The sequence below is a fragment of the Plectrocnemia conspersa genome, unplaced genomic scaffold (genome assembly GCF_051122295.1).
Source record: "Plectrocnemia conspersa isolate PC_06_02 unplaced genomic scaffold, ASM5112229v1 ptg000001l, whole genome shotgun sequence".
Classification (NCBI taxonomy): Eukaryota; Metazoa; Arthropoda; class Insecta; order Trichoptera; family Polycentropodidae; genus Plectrocnemia; species Plectrocnemia conspersa.
In genome coordinates, this window is record NW_028277165.1 from 4174618 (window position 1) to 4198474 (window position 23857).

The 23857-nt window shown below is 32.7% G+C and overlaps 2 protein-coding genes across 2 annotated transcripts; both read right to left on the reverse strand.

Annotated features, from left to right (window-relative positions):
- Positions 1 to 1717: 1717 nt before the first annotated feature.
- Positions 1718 to 7332, reverse strand: Tbc1d22 (TBC1 domain family member 22). The gene is made up of 3 exons (XM_088191556.1): positions 6696 to 7332; positions 4641 to 5123; positions 1718 to 3258 (listed from the first exon to the last, which is right to left on the reverse strand). The coding sequence occupies exons 1-3, from the start codon at positions 7221 to 7223 to the stop codon at positions 2830 to 2832; spliced, it is 1440 nt and encodes a 479-aa protein (XP_088047682.1). The 5' UTR covers positions 7224 to 7332; the 3' UTR covers positions 1718 to 2829.
- A 2467-nt stretch (positions 7333 to 9799) lies between these two features.
- LOC148238509 (SANT and BTB domain regulator of class switch recombination) lies at positions 9800 to 18453 on the reverse strand. The gene is made up of 14 exons (XM_088187425.1): positions 18331 to 18453; positions 14518 to 14620; positions 14166 to 14439; positions 13985 to 14091; positions 13114 to 13278; positions 12662 to 12763; positions 12457 to 12598; positions 12252 to 12389; positions 11039 to 11189; positions 10844 to 10981; positions 10608 to 10780; positions 10334 to 10536; positions 10110 to 10267; positions 9800 to 10041 (listed from the first exon to the last, which is right to left on the reverse strand). The coding sequence occupies exons 1-14, from the start codon at positions 18440 to 18442 to the stop codon at positions 9917 to 9919; spliced, it is 2091 nt and encodes a 696-aa protein (XP_088043551.1). The 5' UTR covers positions 18443 to 18453; the 3' UTR covers positions 9800 to 9916.
- Between the last annotated feature and the right edge of the window lie 5404 nt (positions 18454 to 23857).

Consider the following 23857-nt stretch of genomic DNA (forward strand, 5'->3'; position numbering starts at 1 on the left):
AGAATTTGATTACCTTACGCCGCTAGTAATACATTCTTAAAACAACCAAAGGATATATACGTGTTTGATATTTTATTAGTATTATATCAATCTAGAATACATTGTAGAGAAAAATAAAAAAATTAAATTATTATTGTTAATCCTTAATTTGAAACTGAGCAGTGTGAAATATATTGATTTTTTTAGAACTTTTAACCTTTAAATTGTAATTGAAAGTTTGAATTATATTAGTATTATTTTTTTTCTATAAAATATTTTTCGGTCCCAAAAATATTTTAAAATGGGTCGTCACCCTATTGTGTTAATTTATTGTTATGGATTGTCAACCAATGGTACTTGAGAGAATTTAAAAAAATTAAAATATAATTCAGAGAAATGCAAGTATTTGTTCTGATTTCGTCGTGTTTGGTATTAGTTTATTAATATTTATGCTCTACATATAATATATAACTTTAATTTTTAATTTTTCTCGAGTTGGCTACTTACCTAGTGCAAAAACGATTACGAGTGCAAAGGGTTAATGTATGAGTTTATTTTTAAATAATTATAATCCTATTCCTTAATGATATGAACTTCAGTAGATTAAATAAACTTAATTTAATAAATTTTAATTATCTACTTTATAATTTTGATAAACAGTTTAATAAAAATATAATTTTTAATAATTACCTGTTGACGATATCATCATATCGTAGTCGCGAAACTAACGATTAGTGCAAAATAAACGTAATAATGAGAAGCTCCGAGGTCAGTCGATATATCACCAGTGACACGAAAGTAAACATTTCAGATGTCCGGATACATTAGACAAACGACCATTACACTAGTACAAGGGATATTTTATAAGCAATGTAAAATTACAAGTCTTTTTTTAAATATATAATATATTTCATATAAATTTTATCACAATATTTCTTTCAGTGTCGTCGCAGTACATTTTAATTTATTGTCGAATAAAAAACAATCCTAATAAAAATGATAAAATAAAAACAAGTATATAATATACAATTCTGAATCTTAATTAGACATATTTCTGATGAGCTTTTGATCTAATTTCGTGCTTTAAAAAACGTCTTTCAAAGCTTACAACAGTCTTTCCGTTCGTTATCATATTTTATCCATACAATAAATTAAAATATACGCAACCGAAAAAAATACAACAACAAACACGCTTCCGACAAAATATAATCCACTCGCCAAATCACCAAAACGAAATATTGCATATCAAATGCGCCTTAAAACTACCCTGGAATTCCGCAGAACCCACTTATATACTTTGCATGACATTATTTACATTTCAATTTGACAATTTGAATAACTCTATCTAAACATTATCTGAAAATTGTTAAATTTTTTGCATACTTCATTGATATGTCGATTAAAGTTACATCAATCGAAAGCTTTTGGCAAATGTTTCAATATGAATGTTAAACGATGGCTGTTCGTTCATATTTTGTTCAAAATTAACTAAACGAAATAACACTACAATTAGAACCTTATATGTATAATACACAGATGATCTAAAACATATTTTTAAATGCTCATGTCATGTGTATTATTAATGCTACAAAAACAATAGTTCACACACTCAAAATATCATCCATCTCTCCTTTGAAATATTTTTTGTAACATTAATCTATTACGAACATTTTTTTAAACGACTGTCGCATCCATTACGTTATTGATATTGATCTTTGATAACTATGAGCATTAAAAAATATTTTATAAGGCACCTGTACATAAAAAATAAAATAAAAATACATATCTGATGAGAAAATTCCAAAGATATCACTGTATATGATGACGAGAAATATTAGCTATAGAAATTTATGCAGTGCAATAAATACGCTGTTATTAAAGTGATAATATGTTTTAAAAATATATTTCTATATCCATCAACGATACATAACGACGGTTTTAGAGATAAAATATAAACATATATTTATTACTTCTGCAACAATAAATAAAGCAATTTAATCAACTTATAATTGTAATTATTTTTATGCAGCTGCATCTTATTGTGTTAAATCACAATTTAAAACTTGAAAATGACTAATCATAAAAAAATACAATAACTATACATTCAGTGGATTTACTAATTATTCTAACATTCTCAATTCAATCGTGCGAAAATTACACATTTAAATAACGACAAAAAACAGTATTGTCACAGAAGTACGATTACTAACTAAAATAAACGTAAATTTTGAAAATATTAACATAAAACATACAAGATCTTAATCAAACATTACAAAATATAATTCATAACTGTTAAAAGTATACATACACATTATTACTGTAGTATATATTATGTAATAATAAAAATTACAAAAATATCAAAGACATGAGTTTATTTGCAACGCATAGTATCAATCCCATACTTGTAAAAAATATTTGATATTAGATCAGAGGTCTCGTTTAATAAATCTGATACATACATATAACAGATGTAATACAATCGATAAAATATACTTATTAGAATAATAAGATTCCTTGAATTGATTTTTATCAACGCAACACTTCACTCAATTGCAATCATATAAGCTCAACATATTGTTACACTGGTCGTATTTATACTTTAGAAATACTTCTATAAATTCTCAATCTATGAGTTATCTTATTACCCAGAAACATTATAATTTGATATATATCTTCAAATAAATCGAACAAGTCTAGGATTGATTCTAGGAATCTCACTTAATTCAATTGTGGCGTCATTAAAAACTACTCCTCAACGACAGTATAATTGTTCAGTTAGGCCTGACATTTTCGATAAGCATATAGATTACCGAGGCCGACTTCGAAACCGATGAGTTCGTCCCGCGCCCGTCATCTCGCGCCCGACATATTTTTTGGTAGACTATTAGCCGGACTTTGAAGATGATTAGGCGCATCGGCAAAAGCGAACTTGAGCCGATACGCTTCGGCCACAAGCATCTCGATGTGCGAGTCTTGCCAATTCTGCGTCGGTACATTCTGCAGCAGTATCATCAGCCCTTGAAAGTCTTTCTCTTTGAGGAGTTTGTCGCGCCAGTGCAGCAAGAAGGCGGCGCACACGTACAACTGGAATATGGCGAAACCATCCGATTCGGCGAGGTACGTGTCCCACAGACGGATCGTGCAAGACAAGGGAAGCTCTCTCGTCAGTAAGTTGTTCATCCACCTGAACGAGAATTGCAGATAGTCGACGCCGTGCGTTTGGAGGTGTTGGTGCAGCGGCGAATCTATCCGACAGATCAGTTCTCTCAGTTGATGGACCTGAAATGTGGCATGGACTTATTAAATAATTCACAATTTAAGGTTATATCTATTTACCTAAACTGATTAATTTGTAGCAGAGTTAAAAGATATATCTATACCAAAAATTTGTGAAATAAATCATTAAAACTGACAGCATCTAAAACAACGCCAGCTGCTTCATCACGACAATGCACCAGCTCACACCACAGCATGTGCTATAGATTTTTCAATAATTAATAATAATAAAAAAAAGGGACGAAACGTACTGAAATTTATGTATAGTCTAGAAGTGGAGTAGGAAGCCCCAAAATAACATGAGTTCTATGACAAACTAACCTACACCTTGCCCCACACAAAAAAGGGTTCATATTTTTAAGGTTAGAGTACATCGGTCAGAATAAATATTAAATGGTAAGAATTATTTAGACAGATAATCAGAATCGTTTTGGTGTTTATCAGTATTTATTGCAGTTCATTGGTCAGTCTTTATAAAGAATAGCCAGTATTTATATTATATAATCTGTATTTTAACTTCAACGGCAATTTTATGCTGACAGTTAATCAGCATAATAATACATGGTCATCACAACAAAGCAAGAGAGCTCTCCGCCGCCGCTTCGTTTGTCGCTCTGTCTGTTTAATTGTATGTAGAACTTCCACATTCTATAATACATACGGGAGTATAACTACTTTAGCATCCTTTGCGTGCACCACTGCCGTTACCAGTACTTGGGCCCTACGAGTCCAACCCTATGGGCGGGCACCCAGCTTTTAACAGCCGGATGAGCGGGACCTACCCCCTCGTAGTACTACATATTTATCAGAGTTTCAATAGTATTTCTCTTGAGCGCGCGAGGAGACGTGCTCTCGTTAGCTAGCCTGCATTGCGTATCATACGTTCTACATACAATTTAATAGATTTATTGAGAGTTATTCATGGAGTGTTGACTATTTTGACATTTTATAAGATATTTCTAAAATAAATTATTTATTGAATAATAGAATTAAATAATGATCTATTTTTATTCTAAGAATTTGATATTAGTTCTGACCCTGAATAATATAATAAATAATTTCTAAAATATTTCTAAAATAAATAATTTATTGCCCATTTATATTTATTAATGTTATAATAATTTTTTAATTCCCATGATTGTCCTATATTTTTATTCTAACCATTTGATATTTATTCTGACCCTAAATAACATAATTATAACCAGCCTGTTTATAAAATTTTAACAAAGATTTGATTTTTATTCTGACCCAAAGTAGATTTAAATTCTAACTATTTAATTTATTGCCCAAAAGCACTTCCTCCATCACAAGAGTGTTGGAGAAAGAATTGTAAGAATTATAAGAACTCATTTCTGTATTAAAATAATAATAAAAAATTAAATCACCTTGTGCTGTATTCCTAATTGAGCAAAAATATAATTATCTTGAATGCTATCCAGGAACTTTGAGAGACACCAGAAAGAGTCGGCTTCGATGACTCTTCGCTGCTGCTCCGACAAAGTGTCTACTTGCCAGTTGTCCAAGTCCTCCCCGATGGGCACCACCTCTTGCAGGAACACCATGAAGAACGGTGTCACCAGATCGTTGATGCCTTGGACGTAACCGGACGCCGGATGTCTTATGGCCCATATGTACAGAATGCGTTCAAACATCATTTGCACGGTAGTCTGTTGGAACAGTGAAACGAGGGGACTCATTCGCGGAATGTCAATATGAATCTGACGGTACGTTTCGTCGTCTCTTTCGGCTTCATAATACTGCTTCACTAAATGCCAATAATCGAGACGCTTCCGCTCCAAGACTTCTTGGCGCCGTTCCGAGTTAGCGGGCAAGTAGCCTGATAGAAGACGCCAGGTCACAGCGCGTACCTGAAACATTCGTTAGGTTTTAAAAATATTTATGAAAAAATGTAATTCTTTCAACATGATAATCTAAGAGGGCTTCAAACCGTGTTTTTTTCATTTGGGTTTTCGTTCCGATTCAATTAAAAAAAATATTAGTAGGGTTCCTGTTTTCGTTCTAAATACTCCTATATTTTTATTTTGCAAATATAGGAGTATTTAGGAGAGAAACCTGATACTGCGATAATTCATGACCCAGAACCAAGTGAATAGAATCGTCCAAAATGTTATTTTTGGCCTAGGAAAAAAATCGCAAAATCACTATCAAATGCCACATGTGCTATAACCCAATAAAAATAATATATATTTTTTTATGTTATTTTTAAAGTTTTAACTATATATGTAAAAAAATTATATTTTACTTTTAAAATATTTATAATTTTATTTTTCTTCTTTCGTTATGTAAATAAAAGTTTTAAAGAATTTATTAATTTTATTTATATAACACTAAAATAAACAAAAAATAAATAAATATTCGATATTTCAACTTAAAACATTAAGAATTGAGAGGTGGCTATTCGGCGGTTAAAAAAATATTTTCTACCATAATTTAGAACATTTTATTCCTTCTTTTGTAATAAGCATACTATATTAATTGATACAATAATATTACATAAATAATAATAATTACTAATTATTTAAAGGTATTGTAATTAGAACTAAAGTATATAAATATGTCGAAGTATATTTATTTATAATTATAAAATATCCTCCAATGTATTTTCATTTAAACTATTAATTTTTAATTCGTCTTGTTATTATGACAATTATAAGGATGAAGGTGATAAAAGACTAACTGAACGACCACCACGATAAGCTGCGCAGAGTAAAACAGAAAACAAGAGAGTTTCGCATATTTCAGCTTTGTATTTAGCTTAGGAAGAAGACAGATTCAAAATATTATAGCATCTGGAAAATTGAAACAATAATATCAGAAGAAAATTTCATTTGAACATTTACTTGCTATCAGCTGTGATGGAACAAATGTAAACGTTGGAAAATATGGTGGAATCGTGTCAAATCATATCGTCGTTCGTAAACGGAAACCGGCGTCCTTAAACGGTTAAAGCTAAGATAGTATCACACAGTGTAATGCCACGATTTACGATTAGTTCACTTTAAATATAATTATGTAATGACTTTTTTCTTTTTAATACATTAAATATTTACCTTGAACGGATATTTTATTGTAAAAAAAATGAAAAAAATTATCATGTTAATTTTTCATAACTTCCAAGTCAATCCAGACAGAACTTTTAATATAATTAAAAGACATAATTTGGCAACCTTTTTTCACTATAACAATTCGATACGTTTACATGTACACAAGCTTTGAATAGAGAGCGTCGCGTCTGCTCTATAAGCGACCAGTGAACAATCAGTTAAATTCTGTAACTAGGTGAATGACGGTATTCATAGAGTTGATGCTGAGTATGCGCAAGAACATATCAGGGATACATCATCACAAATTAGGTTTTCCTATATTTTTCTAATCTCACCGAGATTAATAATTTGCGATCGGATGTACAAGATACTCACTTTAACCGGCACACCAGACCAGCTGAGTTGTTTCAGTTCGTTTATATCTAGCACCTCGCTCTCCTTGAGCTGGTTGAACCGCTCCAGCTTGGATTCGTAGTTATCTTCCTTAGCGGCGAACGTACCGGGACGGACTTGTTCGGGCCGACCCGGATAGTGCCTCGCCGGAGGAGCCGGCGGCTGAGGGGGCTGCGGAGGCTCGACGGCGGGCGCCCGCGCGGGAACGGATGCCGAAACTTCATTGGCGACGGCGTTCGCCTCGGACTCCCTCCTGTGGGAGTCGATCACGCTCCAAGCGGCCGACAAGGAGATCACCTTGGATATGTTCGCGTTGGCCATCCCCGAGACTATATCGTCGTCGCCCAAGTCCCAAGCGTCGTCCACGGACTCTTGAAAGTCGCGGAACGAGGCTGCCGCCTGGGGGGGCGCCGCCCTGGGGCTCGGCCTGCCGGGGACGCCGCCGCCGCGCCTCCAGAACGACGAGTGGGCCGCGCCCCCTCCGACCCCGCCGCCCCCGGAGTTCTGCATCCTACATGGATGTGACACGCGACGTCGTCTTCGCCCCGCCGGCCGCAACGCCGCAACGCCGCAACTGTCAACCTGGCGCGCTGCCAACCGCAGCGAACGAAACTGCCAACCGAAGCGAACGACAACAATCGGCCATGAACATGACGATTAAAAATACCTTTTCTAAATTTTAATACATATACATACATTCATTTATTTTTTAATACTTTTTTAATCACTAATTTTGTATAAATATTTATTTATTTAAAATAAAAAAAATATTTTTATTATACTGATTTAGTTCTGATTTTAAAAATTACATCCATTTTTTCTATCACTTGGGTTATTTCACAAAAAGATTAAAAAAATGACACAAAATGCAATTTTAATATATTTGTGTTTTAATCTTGACACTGACACATAAACCAGAAATACACAAATATGAAAACTAAAATCATTATAAATGTTTCCAAAAATACCAAAAAAATTACAAGTCATTATAATTACGTTTTCTCTTTCTTTCTTTTTTTCCACTTTTTCTTTTATAGACTTGTTTCAACATCCAGCAATACTCCGCGATCATGTTTACACTCCATCTCCATTGGTATCGCATTTCCATTATCTTTGTGTCTTGATGAAATCTTTTACCTTACTCCTCGCTTATTGCACCCAAATTTTTAGGAAAGTAGTCTAGATATTAATGGAGAAAATGTACTTTTAAACTCACGTTACAGCCCAAGATCTTGAATTTTTCAACATATCTTCAACAATATACTCGTAGTTTGAAAGTTGGTTACAACAAGTTTAAATGCTTTTCATGCCTCTTTCTCATTTTTTTCATTTTTGTTTTGAAATTTTCATTCTTCATAAGTTTTCGATGTCAGGTCCAGCAAAAATACCTTTCTTCAACGTTGCCTCTGACAAACTAGAAAATCGGTCACCGAGATACTTAAAACATTATCTTTCTTTTGGCAAAGCTTTGTTTTGTAAAGTGGTGGACGTAGAACTTTTTCGGATCAATAAGGCACTCTCTTTCAGTGCTTTTTTATTCCAGGCTGTAATTGGCCAAGATTTTTTCATTCAATCTGGAACCGATAAGTTCTGCAGATTCCTTAGGAAGATCTAAGTCTCTGACTAAATCATTTAACTTGAACTGGGTGAAAAGTTTTGGATCATTGCTGCTAGGACTGTCATCACTGTCATGTCTGGGGCAGTGTTTCAATATCGTCTAAAATATTTTCTAGTGGGAACAGATATTCTAGATTAATGTGGGATAGGTCATATTGCTGACGGAATGTTAGGATAATAAATCACATTTTTGTTCTTCAGATTAAAACCTTGCACATTACTAGAACAAAAGTAGCAGTCATCACTATGATTTTTTGGCTCCTTCCAAACCATTGGTATATCAGATCGGAAATATTTCTTTTCACCATGAAACCACTGCCTCAGTTCTTTCACGCAAATCGTACAAAATTTAGCCCAAGGCTTGTCCTGATCCTCCAACTTCATGCCAAAATAAGCAAAGTACACTTTTTCCACCAAATCTGAAATGTTTCTTTGTTGTTTTTTTACAATATAATTGCCACAAATAAAGCAAAAACAATCTGGTGAGTTGCCACATCCTTAAGAAGCCATAGTTGTTAAAAAAAACAATCACAAACACTGGGTAACTAAAAAGTATTTTAATTAAAGCTCAGAGCACTATGATACGTGTACTGCACAAAGTCTAGATACACTCTGTAGGGGGACGAAGAGACCGGACAGACACTGAGATAGAAGCGGAAATGTGTGGAGGATGGGAAAACAGACAGGCGCCAACAGACTAGTTAACAGGTTTTTCACTAATTTTATTGCTGTAATTATGCTAGTTTTAACTGGTTTGAGAAAAAATGCTTTAGATTCTGATTTGTACTCTCACACACTAAAATAGTTAACACACCTAAAATAATTATTTAATGCTTTAGATTCTGATTTGTACTCTCACACACCTAAAACAGTTAACACACCTAAAATAATTATTTAATATGCCATAAATATGTATGTATTGTACATAGCAACTTTTCATTTTACAAAATGTCACAATTAGAAGTATGGTTTGTGAATAAACTGTATGTAATCGATATTTTTCATGGTTTTTCCAGTGATTATCACCTGAAAAACTATATAAATAACTATTTATATTCAAGATAACTTTTACATCGTGGACTATTATATAAAAATGGCCTGACTTTGGTATTAAAAAAATTGTCGTTTAAATCAAATTTTAGTATAACCAACTGATATTTAAAATCTGAACAGGTTCTTAGCTGAGTAAATTTGCCGCTAGATGGCATTAATATTAAGTAATTTAATAATATAAAATAAGTAATTTCATAGTCTACTCATAGATATAAAATAAAACTACTAAAATCACATTAAATATATAGAAAGATAAATAAGTCATTCAGTCTTTATCTTTTCAGAAAAAAATATCAGCGATTTCTTAGTTACATTAATCTGTCGATAGATGGCAATACAGTAAAATGGCATTTTTCATTCTACTCTCATTAGATATGATCAACAAAACACAAAACATTGAACAAAACAGAATTTAAAGATATTTTAATTATTATTTATTATGGTATATGTCCGTAAATTTTTAAATTAGATTTTTCGCTAAGTTGTGATAGAAAAGACGTTGATATATGTCAATTTAATACTGTAAAATTGAACTATTTCGTAGTTTTAGCTCTTATTCCTTTTGCAGAGTATAGATGACGAGTTGGTCTTTGAGCATTAACTGTCGGAGGCAAATTCGATTCCCTCCACTCTGCTTCCAAACGGACATAAACTCCACCTAAAATTATATACATTAACAATTTTACAAAATAAGAGTAATTTTTTACAAATAGCATAATTACATACCTAACGGCTGCATCAATCTCGACTGAGGCACTGCAGCTTTTCGAGCTAAAAGAATTCTCATTTGTCTAGCAGCACGTTCTTCATACTGTCTCTGCTGATCTTGGTTACTTCTAGCAGACAGAGCTGCCGCCCATTGTCTTCCACCCATTCCTAAACGTCTATAATAAATTGCTTCAATTATTAAAAATCTTTCTAATATAACATATACAATTCTTCTTCTATACCTTCTAGTAAGAAATCGGGGACGCCTTCGCATTAAACCTCTTCGATGAACAGGAGAACGAGGAGGACTACTTTCTTCACTATGAGAAGATTCTACACTTGAAGTGTCTGATTCTTCCGCTTCTCCACTATCAGACGAAGACACTTCCTTGGGTTCGACGTTACTCTTCTGTTCTTTGTTGGTAGTGTTAGGCGAAACAATTGGCTGTAAAATTTTAAAGTGGTTATGTATCTATCCTCAAACTATAAATATTATTAAATAACACTAATTAATACCACGACTGTTTTAGATAACTCTGGCTTTGAATCTGCCTCTGTATTAATAAAATTTGAACTACTGCTCACTGATAAATTAACAGCTGTATTAGAAGATGAAAATTGTAGCATAGATATGCTTTTAGTAATACTTTCAGTAGGAGATGGTTCGTTTTGTTGCATTTTATTATTCGCTACAAAAAAATAATCATGATAATTACACAATTATTAGACATATTAAAAAAATAATAACTTACATTGAGCTTTTCCTATTATGGAACCGGAATAGAGTTTACCCAAAAGACCTAGGGGCTGACGAGGCGGTGCTAGCTTCAAACCGTCCCACCAAAACACTTCTTTATTGCTATTTTTACCACCATCATCGTTGTTTCCATCTAAAAATATATAAATTAATATCTTCCCGAGAATTATTGCTTAGTAATACACCAAACCTTTCATAACTAATCTTGTCGATCTATCCTGAACGACGTGCCTGGAAGGATCCACAAAAATAATATCTCTGAATTCACCATACACAGTCAGAATAGCTACGTCGTGATCAGTCTTTTGCTCTGGGCAATGCTCTCTAAATTGACACCCTTGCTGAAAAATAATAAATAATTTTATAAGGGCGATACAAATAGAAATCCTAAGTGGTATAGTCCTGGAGTTAGTAGGGTAACTATACAGCAAGCACGCCCTCCTTTTCAGAAAATGGTATATAAGGGCTTGGACGAATCTACAGCGACAGACTGTTTGGAATATCTAAGGAACGTGCGATTTTTTTATTAATTTGACAGACATGGCATTTAAGGGGGTCAAGTTTGCCCCCCCCCCCCTTTGAATTTGGCCAGAAAAATGCATGTCATTTAATAAAATTCTATGAATCTTAATGAAATTGAAATATTAAAAGACAACTACTAACTGGCCAACTGTTGCCCCCCCCCCCTGGAAAAAGCTGAAAAAGCTGAAGAAGCTCCAATTATCCCGCAAAGAAAATCTAGAAAAAACAGTCTCGAATCTATCCAGAAAATATTTTTTTAAATATAATTTTAGTGAAATCAATTCGGAATACATTTTCACCGGTAGATATATATTTTTACCGGTGAAAATATAATTTATCTGACAAGTGCAAGTAAAATTATATAATTTCAACGTTTTCATACCTAGTAATATATACATTTATACACATACTTATCATTATTTATTTACGTACGGTGTATAAATATTTCAGTGAATGAGTATTTTTCAGTCAAGTTATATTTTCCCTAGTACATTTTCTCTAGTAGATATACATATATTTTTACTAGCGAAAATATAATTTAACTTATAGGCACTAGTGAAATTATATGCTGCTCTAAAATGTCTATGCTTTTGACGTGGATTTTTGACTTCCGAGAAAGGACAATTGTTTTTTTTCGCTCTCCTATTGGTTAAAATTCAGCACAGTACGTAAAATAGTAGTACAAGAACGACAGAGTGGTAATTTCCCGTTCGGTTTGGGCCAAACATTTCTTGGCCATAATAGCATTTGTATCGGTCATGTCGCAAATTAATCAAAACAAGAGTGGTTTTATGCCACTCTTGCATAATTATTGAAAATATTTATATATATACATTTACACAAAATTCAACGTCACTTAAATAATAATAATTACGACTCACCGTGCTATTGCCTAAAACTTGAAACCTAAACGCTCGTTCTCCACAGCATGAATAGCGACCTATCGGTAAGCAGGTGGATCTAGTCGGCTCCAGCGAGAAATACTGTGGCATATCAGCGTGATAGCAACACCACTCCATCTTCATTCAAGAAATAACATTAATAATTAAATTGTCATTTAAATGTAGCAGATGAACAACAAATTACTTGATACACCGGAAACCAATTTTCACAAACAGAGCATTTTAAGAAATGAGATTCTCCCCAGAGTCTCCAGTAAACCTTGCGCCACGATTTCAATTCGCTGTGTAACGATGAAATGTACTCACTCGGATTCCAACTCAGTTCTCTGTTAAATATAATTTAATTATTAGAGTAAAATGATTGAGTTTTATGAATCACAGTGGATTACCTGGAATGTGAGCTGATGATATTACCCCACCGGTCTATGGTCATACTCGAAGGTACGCATGGAATATGATTGGCTAAGTGCTTTTGTAAGTGTTTATTGCATCTGTAATAAAATGAAGAATCATTAATCGTATAAAGCAGCGTACGCCACAGCTTCCACTTTTTATCCAAAAAACACGCACACTAAACTAATACAAAAGAGGAACACCATAGAAAGTCGTGTGCTGATTCTATAAGAACTTTCAACATCAGAGTGCAATCGAGATACGTCAAGGTAACGCTTTATCTCCCGTATTGTTAGGGTATACTACGAAAGATTGGTCGACTGGATATCATCTCACAAATCGAGTATGAAGTCCTGCAGCATGCAAATCTTTCAACATTGCTGCTTCTCATATCAAGCCATATATTTATTAAATCATTAAATAATAAAATAAATTAAAAAATAAGTACTTGCTACACTTGTACAAAGTCGCCAAAGTTGCATAGTGTCCCCTCAGCGTTTCGGGTACTGGTTCACCCAATGACAATATCATCTTGCAGAACAGCCTAGATTGAATTTTGTCCTTTCTGTCCTTGATCGCTTCCATTTCCGTATTGGTGTACATGGCGCCGAGTCTGAAACGGTATTTTTCATTAGAATATTTTAACTGTCTAATCCAGTAGCAGAACTTAAAATTTTGGAATCTTTGATAAATTCTAGTTTTATTTTATATAAATGATAACCAACTTCAATAAACATCTACAGTAAAACAGATATGTAATAATTACTACACACATACATACCAAAACTGGTTGCAAAAAATATATTATACTCCAATATTATTCTCAAGTTATTTTTTTTAAAATGTCGAAAATTAATAGTAGGCATTTGTGCGAATACTCTGAAACATGCATGTATGTCGTTAATGAAGAGAAGATAGAGCAGAGGACCCAGATTGGATCCTTGTGGTACTGCAGAATGAGCGCATATTGCTGGTTTACTAATGAGTCGCTAATCAGAAAGACCTGGGTTCGAATCCCATATGTTCTCAGTTTTTTTCGATTTCTACCGGATGAATATCATAATGATTAAATAAATACGAGTTAGATCATATCAATGGATATTTTTTTTCCATCAACTATCAAAATATTGACGAATTAATTATTTAACAATAAAACAGTTAAGCCAGAAATCTAACTTAGCGGTTTTAGTGTTGAATATTCCTAATTAAAAGTTGATATACATACTTGAGTAACTTTCAATATAAATGTTTTGATAATCCATAATAAAGTTAAACAAAGTGTGCGAATCTTACGAAGATGTTAAAAAAATATTCTCAACCTAGTCAATATAGAATCGTTGAGGCACGCCAGGTTTGTGTTAGTCTTTACTATATCACTCATGTTTGCGTGACAAAACATCAAACAGTCGTGAAGCAGAGGATCCATCTGTAAAACAATTTTGATTAGTAGTAACTTAAGATTATGTTCTATGTACTATATAGTCATTATATTAATTATACCTGTAGAAACGATGCTGAAACCAATATAGGAACGACGTTCGTCGGGTTCAATTGAGGCCAATCGGATACCAGAATCGAATCTTTCTTCACCCATCTCATCAACCAGTCGAAGATCTGTATATCGCAGTGCACTGATATGTCCATATCTTCCAATTTTTGACCCGAAGTGACGTCAGCGAAATAACCCATCTTGGATACCAGGAGTTTCTGAGGACATTTGAAGTCCTTCTTCAGACCTTTCACTTCGTCGCACACATGAATTTCTACTTCGCCTCTGTTTTACAATATAACAACTATTAGCATTGTAAATACAACCAATATCAATTGCACTTATGGATGTAATAAGACTTACTCAGATTTAGAAAAATATTTATCGCCGCTAGTCGAAGATTTTCTGCGACCTATGCGCGGTACTACGCTTGATTTGTCTTTGGCTTTCTGATCGTTCAGTAATCCTTGAATAATAAATATGAAGAGCTTATAAAATCATATTTTCCAAGATTCTCCTTGTCGGCGGTTTTATTGTTTATTTTAACTTCTACCCTCATAAACTAATTTGCTTTTTATAGTTCGGTTGAAATATTAACATAGCACAAAGGTGTCGGCTAATATGGGTATTAAAAAAAATGTCGAGGGTTGCTGCTCATTCGAGTCTGACCACGTGTGTCAACACATTCTGTAATCGTTAACGCTTGAGGCTATTAAGTGATTCAGCGGCTCCAAACATTTTATAGCAAATGTATAATACAAATATATAAATAATTGCACTGTATTGCAAGATTTCTCCCACAAAGTTAATCATTTTTATTTGACAAAATAGGCAAAACTATTTGTTTTAAATAAATAATAAAAAAAAATATGAGGAATTGTACATTATAAACTCGATTGAGTTTTGAGTTCTACAATATACTTATAATTTTTCCAAGTAAAATTTGGGTCTTGTCAATAATAAAGTATTTCGTTATTGACGCTTTTACCATTTTACGGCTAAGTGTGACGTGTAGCTGTCTTAAAACATTATTTTGCTTACAATGTTTTGCTACAACAAATTTAAATAATTCATAAGTAAAATAATGCGCTGCTTTCAAACCATCATTTATAAGTCAAAATAAACTGTATCGTTCATTAACCGATTTAAAAAAAACGATATATAAATCAGATAATTTAATCTTTGTGGCAAAAAATCATAAGCTATCGATACATTATTAAGATAGGTTTGCAAGGGTGCTATTTGACGGAACTATTTTAAGCGATTTAGCATTTAAATAAATACAATGTTCCATAAAACTAAATTATAATAATAAATAAATATTAATATAAGAAATTAACTCAACCGAAGCACTTTTCACAAAATGACAATTTAAATTGATTTTGTAAAAAATATTGCAGCATTATTCGTAGAGGAAACTTTTTCTACTTCCTTTTCTACATAATCTATTCCAGATTCTGAAGCCTAAAACTTAGCTTTAAATAAATTAAAAATGTACTACAGTCAGTTCTCGAGTTACGACGGGGTTCCGTTCCACCACCTTGGTCGTAACTCGAAAAGGTCGTAAATCGAAAATCATACAAAAAATAATTAAAAACAATGCATACATGCGAAATACAAAAACCACTTTTATTGCTGACTTCAAGTTGTTAACTAAATACTTTTTAGCAAATATCTACATAAATAATTTATTTATAAGAATTGATCTAGAGTATTTTTATCATCTGTGCTACTGATATCCATTGTTAATTCTTGAGATTTTTCAGCGAGTGCAGTGATAGTGCTTGTTTTTCTTAAAAAAACGTCCAGGTTTGTTTGTACAGTTTGTTGTTTCTTTTCTCTATAAATTTCATAATAACACGCAAGTGCTTGCTGAATAAGGCCGTGTACCCTCGAAGATCTATCGATGTCTTGGTCCATATTTTCAAATTTTTTAATAGCATCATTGATTTGGCTCAAAGCTGCAGCCATGTCTTTTAACACAAATTTTTTTGGTGGTTCTTCGAGTTCATCTAATTCTTTTAGATCCATCACATTTTTTCTGCAACTCGTTGTTCCTCAATCTCAATCAAATCTTGGTTTGTGAGTTCCTCAACATCATTTTCCAAAAGATGAATTACATCTTCATTATCAACTTCCAGATTAAGTTGTTGAGCACATTTTTAAATAATATTTGCTATCTCATCTATTTCCCCTTCTTTATTAAAATACATATTGTCATTATATCTTTTAAAGAGTTTGTTCCATATGCCGTTCATACAATTCGTCGTTACTTTGGACCATCCTTTTGAGATATTGTTTATTGCATGAAAGATGTAATTTTTCCAAAATTCTCTCAATGTCTGATGTTTTTCTGTTCCTGCAATTGCTTGGGCAAAAGTGATTCTTAAATAATGGGCTTTGAAATTAGCAATACCCCCTTGATCCATCGGCTGTAGAATGCTGGTGGTGTTTGGAAGTAAATAAACCACTTTTATATTTGGATGTGATTCCCCTAAGTGTGGAGGATGGCCTGGAGCATTGTCAAGAATCAATAAAATTTTAAAGGCTATGTCGTTTTCATCACAGTTCTTCTTTACTTCTGGAATAGAACAGTTATCAAACCAGTCTTGAAATTATGTATATGACATAAAAAAAAAAATTTTTACAACTTTTTTTTCATCGTAACTCCGAATGGTCGTAACTCGAGAACTGCCTGTATTTATCATTGTCTATCATAAACAGTCTTAAAAAATATATAATAACAAATATTTTTTATATATTGTCAAAGTAAAAGCGTTGAAGAACGATTAATTTTAGTTTTTTTTTTATAAACTCTAATGAAATAAATAAATAAATAAATCTTTGTGGCAAAAAACACATTGTTTTGTATAATAAATTAAATGTAAAAAAACAAAAAAATATAATTAAAATATATACACTTATCCCTCAATTTACGCGGTACTCGTTTTCCGCTGTTTCACTCAACACGTAGTAAAGATTTTTTTTTTAAATTCTCTAAATCAAACATATTTGGTTCCACACGTGAAGCGCAAAGTTGTATAAAAGCAAAGTTTATTTCCACTTCTTGCCCTTGACTTACATTTGGAACCTCTTCCACTGCCCATGCAGTGTGTCTTGAGTTGCTTTTTGGAGTGCACACGTGTACACGTGAATACTGTGATTTTAAAACCATTCTTATAATAAAAATGTTTTGTGTGTTTATTTTAGTTTAAAAAACGGTCGACTGTGTAAAGTAGATTTCCACAATAAATAGTGAATATTTACAAAAAAAAGATAAACAAAAACCTAACATCGCAGTATAAAATAGTTTCGTCCTCGCCTCCCGCTTTTAACTGATTATCGCAAAACGAAGATTCGCGTCTCTTGCATATAATACACATTTCACAATTAATTTTAGGTTTACATTACATCTTACGTCAACGGGTTTGAAATCACTAAAAAATTTAATTAGAATTATAACAAAAATAGTCGATCTGCACGCGCTATTAGCGAAAATTAATAAATATTAATGTCAATTCTTTCTTTAAATAATAAATATTTACGACATAAGTTGGACGTAAATAAACGAAATCCAAACATCCCAATACAAAAATTATTCGTCCCAGTCTCCCGCTTTTAGCCGATAAACATATAAAACAACAAAACATATAAACATATTTGACATTATACTGCATCTAACATCAACGGGGCACTAAAATATACAAATAATAAGATAACAAAAATGATTAATCTGCACGCGCCTTAACCCTTTAAGTGCTGAATTAATTTTCATAAAAAGTCATCTAATTAATCAATTATACAGTGAAAAATAAATTTAATGATTTAATTATTTATAAGCTTATATTTATTCTAAGCTGAATCTATATTCACCTTCAAAATTAAATCTTTATTTTTTTACTTTTTTATTAATTACGTGACTTTTATGAAAATTAATTCGGCACTTGAGCGTGGGATAAATCTGAATTTCGCACTTACAAGCCGCACCTAGCACATAAAGGGTTTTGAACAGCAGTAAATAAAATATTTTATTAGTTCATGCCTGTGAAATCGTATGTTAATTTTGTAAATTACCTCAATAAAATTCTGTAATATTTTCTATCCCTATAAAAACTACCCATGCTTTGAAACTCCCACGCGCAGCACGTCATCTAACAAGAGTTGTTTGTAACTTACCGCTGAAAGTCGTGGACTTTTTCGTATCGTTTCCAGATGCTGAAGCTGCCCCCTTTTTGATAATCGGTTGATGACACGTGACTGACTTCGAAGATTTAGAGTGGCCGACCATGTACGGCAGAACTGAATCCAGTATACCTTCGTTTAGAATCTAAAAAAATATAAACACAATTAATAAAAAATAAATTATGCGTCATAAATCATAAATGCTCACATCGGACAGCTTGGATTTCAGGGCCGACTCAATAAAACTCTCTTCTGGGTCGACATTTGGATCCCTTTTGTTAGATAGGGCCTTTCTGCTGAACACGCTGACGGAATTTCTTCTAAAGTCACCTAGCAAATACAGAAAAAATTATAAACATAAATTGAATATCGATCTAATACTATGCATACTGCATTCTTGACATTGAACTCGATTTTGCGAACGCACGCTTCGACATAATAAGACTAAAAAGCGAACTTTCTGCTTAAATGAAAACGAAAGGTGGCAAAACATCCGAAAGACATTAGTAAACTTTGAGGTAAGACGAATTCCGAGAATCGGCATATTGTTCGTTATGTGCTTTCTGCTCCACTGGAACAAACCGCAATAAATTGCGTCTCGTCATGCCTCATGGTTTTTGGTTCAACCTAAAATATAGCACAAACGAAACGCAACCCCTTGAACTAAAAATGTGTCGCATAGTTTTATAGGTTTTGCTACAATTTCATATTTTCGCTTCATTTTTGACCACGCTTACAAGTATGTAATGTATGTACAGATTGAATCTCACAAATTGTGTCGTATTTTGGAATTAAAAAAATAAAGCTTTGATTGAGTTAAATAATTTTAATAGATCAATTCAAGGTTCTTATAAATCAACCTTCAGTAACTAACTTTCCACTTTCAATTATTAAAAATGAAAAGCATTTTTGATAGATTCATATAAGCGATTATCCACACATAATAAAAATAGTTTTATATCACTTTAAGATCCTTAATAATGGTTTTAACACATATGTTCCTGCCCCTAAATAAACTACGTATTGGACATTTATATATCGAATTGATTTTGTCAATTAATTTAATTATCCTTACAACAAATTCTTAAAACTTAGTCAATATTATAATTAATATATATGATCAAATCGACAATACAATAACCAATTATTTCTTTAATTCATACATATGTACATACTACATACATACTTATGTATGTACATATGTATGTATGAATTAAAGAAATAATTTTATTAAGGATTATATACAGAGGTGAAATGCTTTGTTCATAACAGAGACAATCGTTTCAGGGAAGAATTCAAGTCGTAAATTTGTGCTAAATATAGAAAGTCAAACAAGTTTCAATAATAACAAACATACATACATATATGTATGTGCAATATTTCTATCGTTCAGCTTGACTTTGATAATAAAACGTTGTTTATGTATAATGAGATGTGTGAAGTAAACATTTTAACAACCGAAGTGACATGTTAAATGCAAACAACAAGTCGGTTACTATTACCTGAAAGACCTAGATTCGAATACCAACTGTCTATGAAATCGGAATTAGTGATTAGATTAGGTTTTCCTAGATTTTCCTGATCTCGTAATAATTAATTAAACCGAGCTAAGCTAAGTCGTACATGTCGGTATTAAAAATTCTCTAATAATTAGTTACTTCATATACAATATTATATATGCTTGATAATAATAATAAATATAATACTAATCAAATTATTTTATCAACGGTGACTTTTTGCATAAATGTCCCTAAAAAAATTATAAATGGTTTTTATTTAATATAAATATAATTTCTCGATATATGAAAAATTACAAAAATAACTTTCACAGGGATACGAATCTATGATATAGAATTATAAACCGGTGTCGATTTAATCAGCACAAGCCAAAGTATTCGAAATCAAACTTCATAATTTATTTATTTATTTAAATTAATTAACGTGACCTAACAGGTTACCCCAATGTGTCACAATGGTCAAAAAACAATACATAGTATTATTTCAATACACAGAAAAAATATAATAAAGAAACAAAAAAATAATACGTAAAAAGAAACAATAAAAATAAATCATAAAATATTAAAATTCAATGATACGAACCGGACCAGCTCCTCGTAGCTGACATTGAACAGATCAGTGTGCAATGGCAGCATATTAAGGAGCCGGATGGCGACAGCCATAGGCGAGTCGGTTAGTGCGGACGTCCTAGCCCTAACGTACATCAAAGGAGGACGCGATCGTGAACGGAGTGGGCATGCTCGTTGCCGAGCGTTCTCACTGTGACGGCGCTGACACGATTTTATTGCTTTTGACGTGAATTTTTGACTTCTGAGTAATGATAATTGTTTTTGCGCCCTCCTATTGACCAAATTTGGTTTGAATATACTTTAACTAATACTTTCATATCAGAAGTCATTCATATAATATTTTTTAAATATAGTGTAATATCCAAGTTCAGAGAAACTATGGAGCAATATGCGACGTTTATCTGTACTTCTTTCGCTTACACTATTTACCCATGAAAGATGAGTTGGCTAAAGTTTGTATTTTGGACTTGACCTAATGAAAGCTATAAAACTATAATTAGTTTTAAAACTTTCATTACGTCATCTTAGTTAAATTATATTTTCGCTAGTAGAAATATAGTCGCGTGCAAAAAAACCGCATCACTTCTCAAAATCGTAAAAAATTAAGATATATCTGTTATCGCTTGCTGGAATTCTCAGATTTATTTGTGTTCATTCAGGTGTAAGTCTGAATTGTTCTCTAGTAATTACCTATACTCTATTTACGTTAACACGGTCAGTTCGAAAGCTATCCATTTCATCATTATTCATAATTGAGAAAGATATGGCAAGTTTGAGTTTAAAGTACACGATACGGATATGCGTTCGATATACTAATCATTGATCGATAAATATAAAAAAATGTAGTAATTATTTTAATTTCTATAAATTTGTTTAAAATATAATATACAGGAGTAATGATAAGTAGATCGAACGTATTTTTATATCGTGTGCTTTAGAGCTAATGGTAAAACTTGACATATTTTTCAATTATGGATAATGATGAAATGGATAGCTCTTGAACTGACTGTGTTAACGCAAATATAGTATAGTCAGTTGACTGACAGCTTTCAAAAAAATATATCAGAAACAACAAAAGCTGACAAAAACATTTTCATAAAACCTAATAATACAACTAATAATAAAATAAAAATGGTGGGGTATAATTCCATTAAAGGCAGCAAGATACATTTGAAATAGTACAAAAATATTACAATCAAATATCATCGGAAGCTAACTCAATTATTCATGATGACATCTCGTTACTTGTGAACTGTCGTTTTAGGTGGATGTATACAAAATAATCGCAATGTTTAATGCAATTATTGATTTTCATAACTTATATTACAATAATTGTAACTTATATTAATATTCATAATTATGCATTTTATTGTAAGTAGCAGATGTATTAAAATAAATATAATGTTTTTTTTTACCTTTTCTAAATTTTCCCAACTGCGATGGATCCTTTCCGTCATGATACGACGTTGAAGCTCCTTCCATACACTCCATAGCCACACCACCCAGCGAGCCCCTTCTTCCCATCAGATCTTCATTGCTGGCAGGCAGATTGTCCATGAGTAGCTTTATCACCGGATTTTTCTCCAACTCGTCCCAGTCGATCTTCGGATTGTTCGGAATCTCCACGTTCCCTTCGACGCATTCATAGACCAAATAGGCAGTCCTCATGAAGTCGAAGAAGTCCTTTCTCGAAATTTCGCTTAGCACGTTGGTTTTTTTGCTATGATTGTTGCCTTGACTGTCATCAGTGCGCGCGCTCTCCTGAGCATTCGCGCTTTTGTCGAAGGGCGACTCAGAAATGCGCAGTTTGTCCATTTCGTACTAGGCTTTGCGGTGACAGATTGTAATCTCAAAACTGTAACTAAACTCCACAAAACAAGCTAACAATGTCAAAACGAGGCGTTGCTACGAAATGTCGTAGTAAACAACGCGGTTGCTACGCAAAGCTAACAAACGATGCCACGATGCTTAACTACGACTGTTATTCGATCGTAATTCTTAAGCTCTGGAAAAAATTTAAATTACTATGTTATATATCAAATACAAAATAAATAATAACACCTGATATACCTTTAGAGCATTACTTCTGAAACTACGGTCGCGGACGCAGGGGGAGGGGACATATTTAGCAGAAAAAAACACTAATTTGTCTATAGTAAGCTTATTTTAAAATCGTGTATTTTGTGCTAAGATATGAATAACTTCGATGCATAAAGCTGCGGCAAGGTTAAACATAATTTGATCTTCACGACGAAAAACTTTCTTAAAAATGTTTTGTTTTTTAGGATTTACTAGCTCTAAGGGTGCGACTTCACAGCCAAAATGACGCCGTTGGAAACTGGTAATAATGTATTACAAACTATGGTGGGCGAGTATGGTTATTCTCCGAGCGGTGGTGAAGAAGCTGACGGAAGGATGATGTCAGTGGAAGATCCTCAGAGGTCTTGTACTTGTGGCAGCGACAGTGCTGCAGTGATAGTCTGGTAGAGTAAATTTCATTCCATTTTAAAAACTTGTTTCACAAAATGATCACCATTTTTAATTGCAGTTAATCTAGAATGTAAACCATTTCCAATATCCATCACCATTTTTAGATAGTTGTTCTGAGGTCGTCAATCAGAGCAGATAGATAGCGCACTTATATTTTGCTTGGCACTTGTCGGGCCGCTATTGCAAATCTCAAATCATGCCAGCATTGCAGCGGAAAATCATGCTTCCGTCCTTAGCCGAACGTCCCCATTGAAAACCCCACCTCATTTAAGGCATTCACCGAATCAGGAACCTATTTTTTTCTTTACAATTTTAGATCTACGTAAATATCTATTTTTAGAACAAGTTTAATTTCTTTGTAACGAATACCGAAATAACGAAATTCCCAGTATATCGAATCTTCAATTTGTCCCCCAAAAACTTCATACAAAATGTTTTCATTGTAACGAAGACTGATCTCAGTTTAACGAAAATACGTTACAACTTTACACAATATTTCACCGAATTCCTGCCGGATTAAAATAACTACGATTTCTTTAGTTTTTCAAATAGTTGCCATTTTGATAAAATATTACTTTTGAATCTTAAATTTTATTTTTATAATAATTTTCTTGTTAACTATGGCGGTTTATGTGTCCTTAAAAACTGTTTAATTCTACATAATTAACAATTAATATTATTTTTAATGTTTATCATTAATTGTAGTTCCAATAATATAATTATTATTAAATGTTTTTTACATCTTTAATTTTTTCTCTAAGATTATTTTTATCAGAGTTACTATTTTTTGGATTGCCGCAATTTTAAAACAAGTTAGTTTAGCCGAGATTTACATAAAGTCTATTGTTATATATTGTTATACCTGCACTTCACTCTCCGAAAGTTGTCCTAGTGGAAGTTCGACCGAAGTCGGTCAAGGTCGCAGTTTTTCGAATAGCGTTCGC

Bases quoted from the DNA above. Each gene is read 5' to 3' on its own strand.
- Tbc1d22 (XM_088191556.1), bottom strand. From the start codon at position 7,223: ATGCAGAACTCCGGGGGCGGCGGGGTCGGAGGGGGCGCGGCCCACTCG. The intron at 5,124-6,695 runs GTGAGTATCTTG...CGAATGTTTCAG, and splicing joins GGTCTGGTGTGCCGGTTAAA to GTACGCGCTGTGACCTGGCG. The intron at 3,259-4,640 runs GTGATTTAATTT...GCCACATTTCAG, and splicing joins AATTAGGAATACAGCACAAG to GTCCATCAACTGAGAGAACT.
- LOC148238509 (XM_088187425.1), bottom strand. From the start codon at position 18,442: ATGGTCGGCCACTCTAAATCTTCGAAGTCAGTCACGTGTCATCAACCG. The intron at 14,621-18,330 runs GTAAGTTACAAA...TTATTATTCAAG, and splicing joins AAAGTCCACGACTTTCAGCG to GATTACTGAACGATCAGAAA. The intron at 13,279-13,984 runs GTTGAGAATATT...ATACCGTTTCAG, and splicing joins AACGATTCTATATTGACTAG to ACTCGGCGCCATGTACACCA.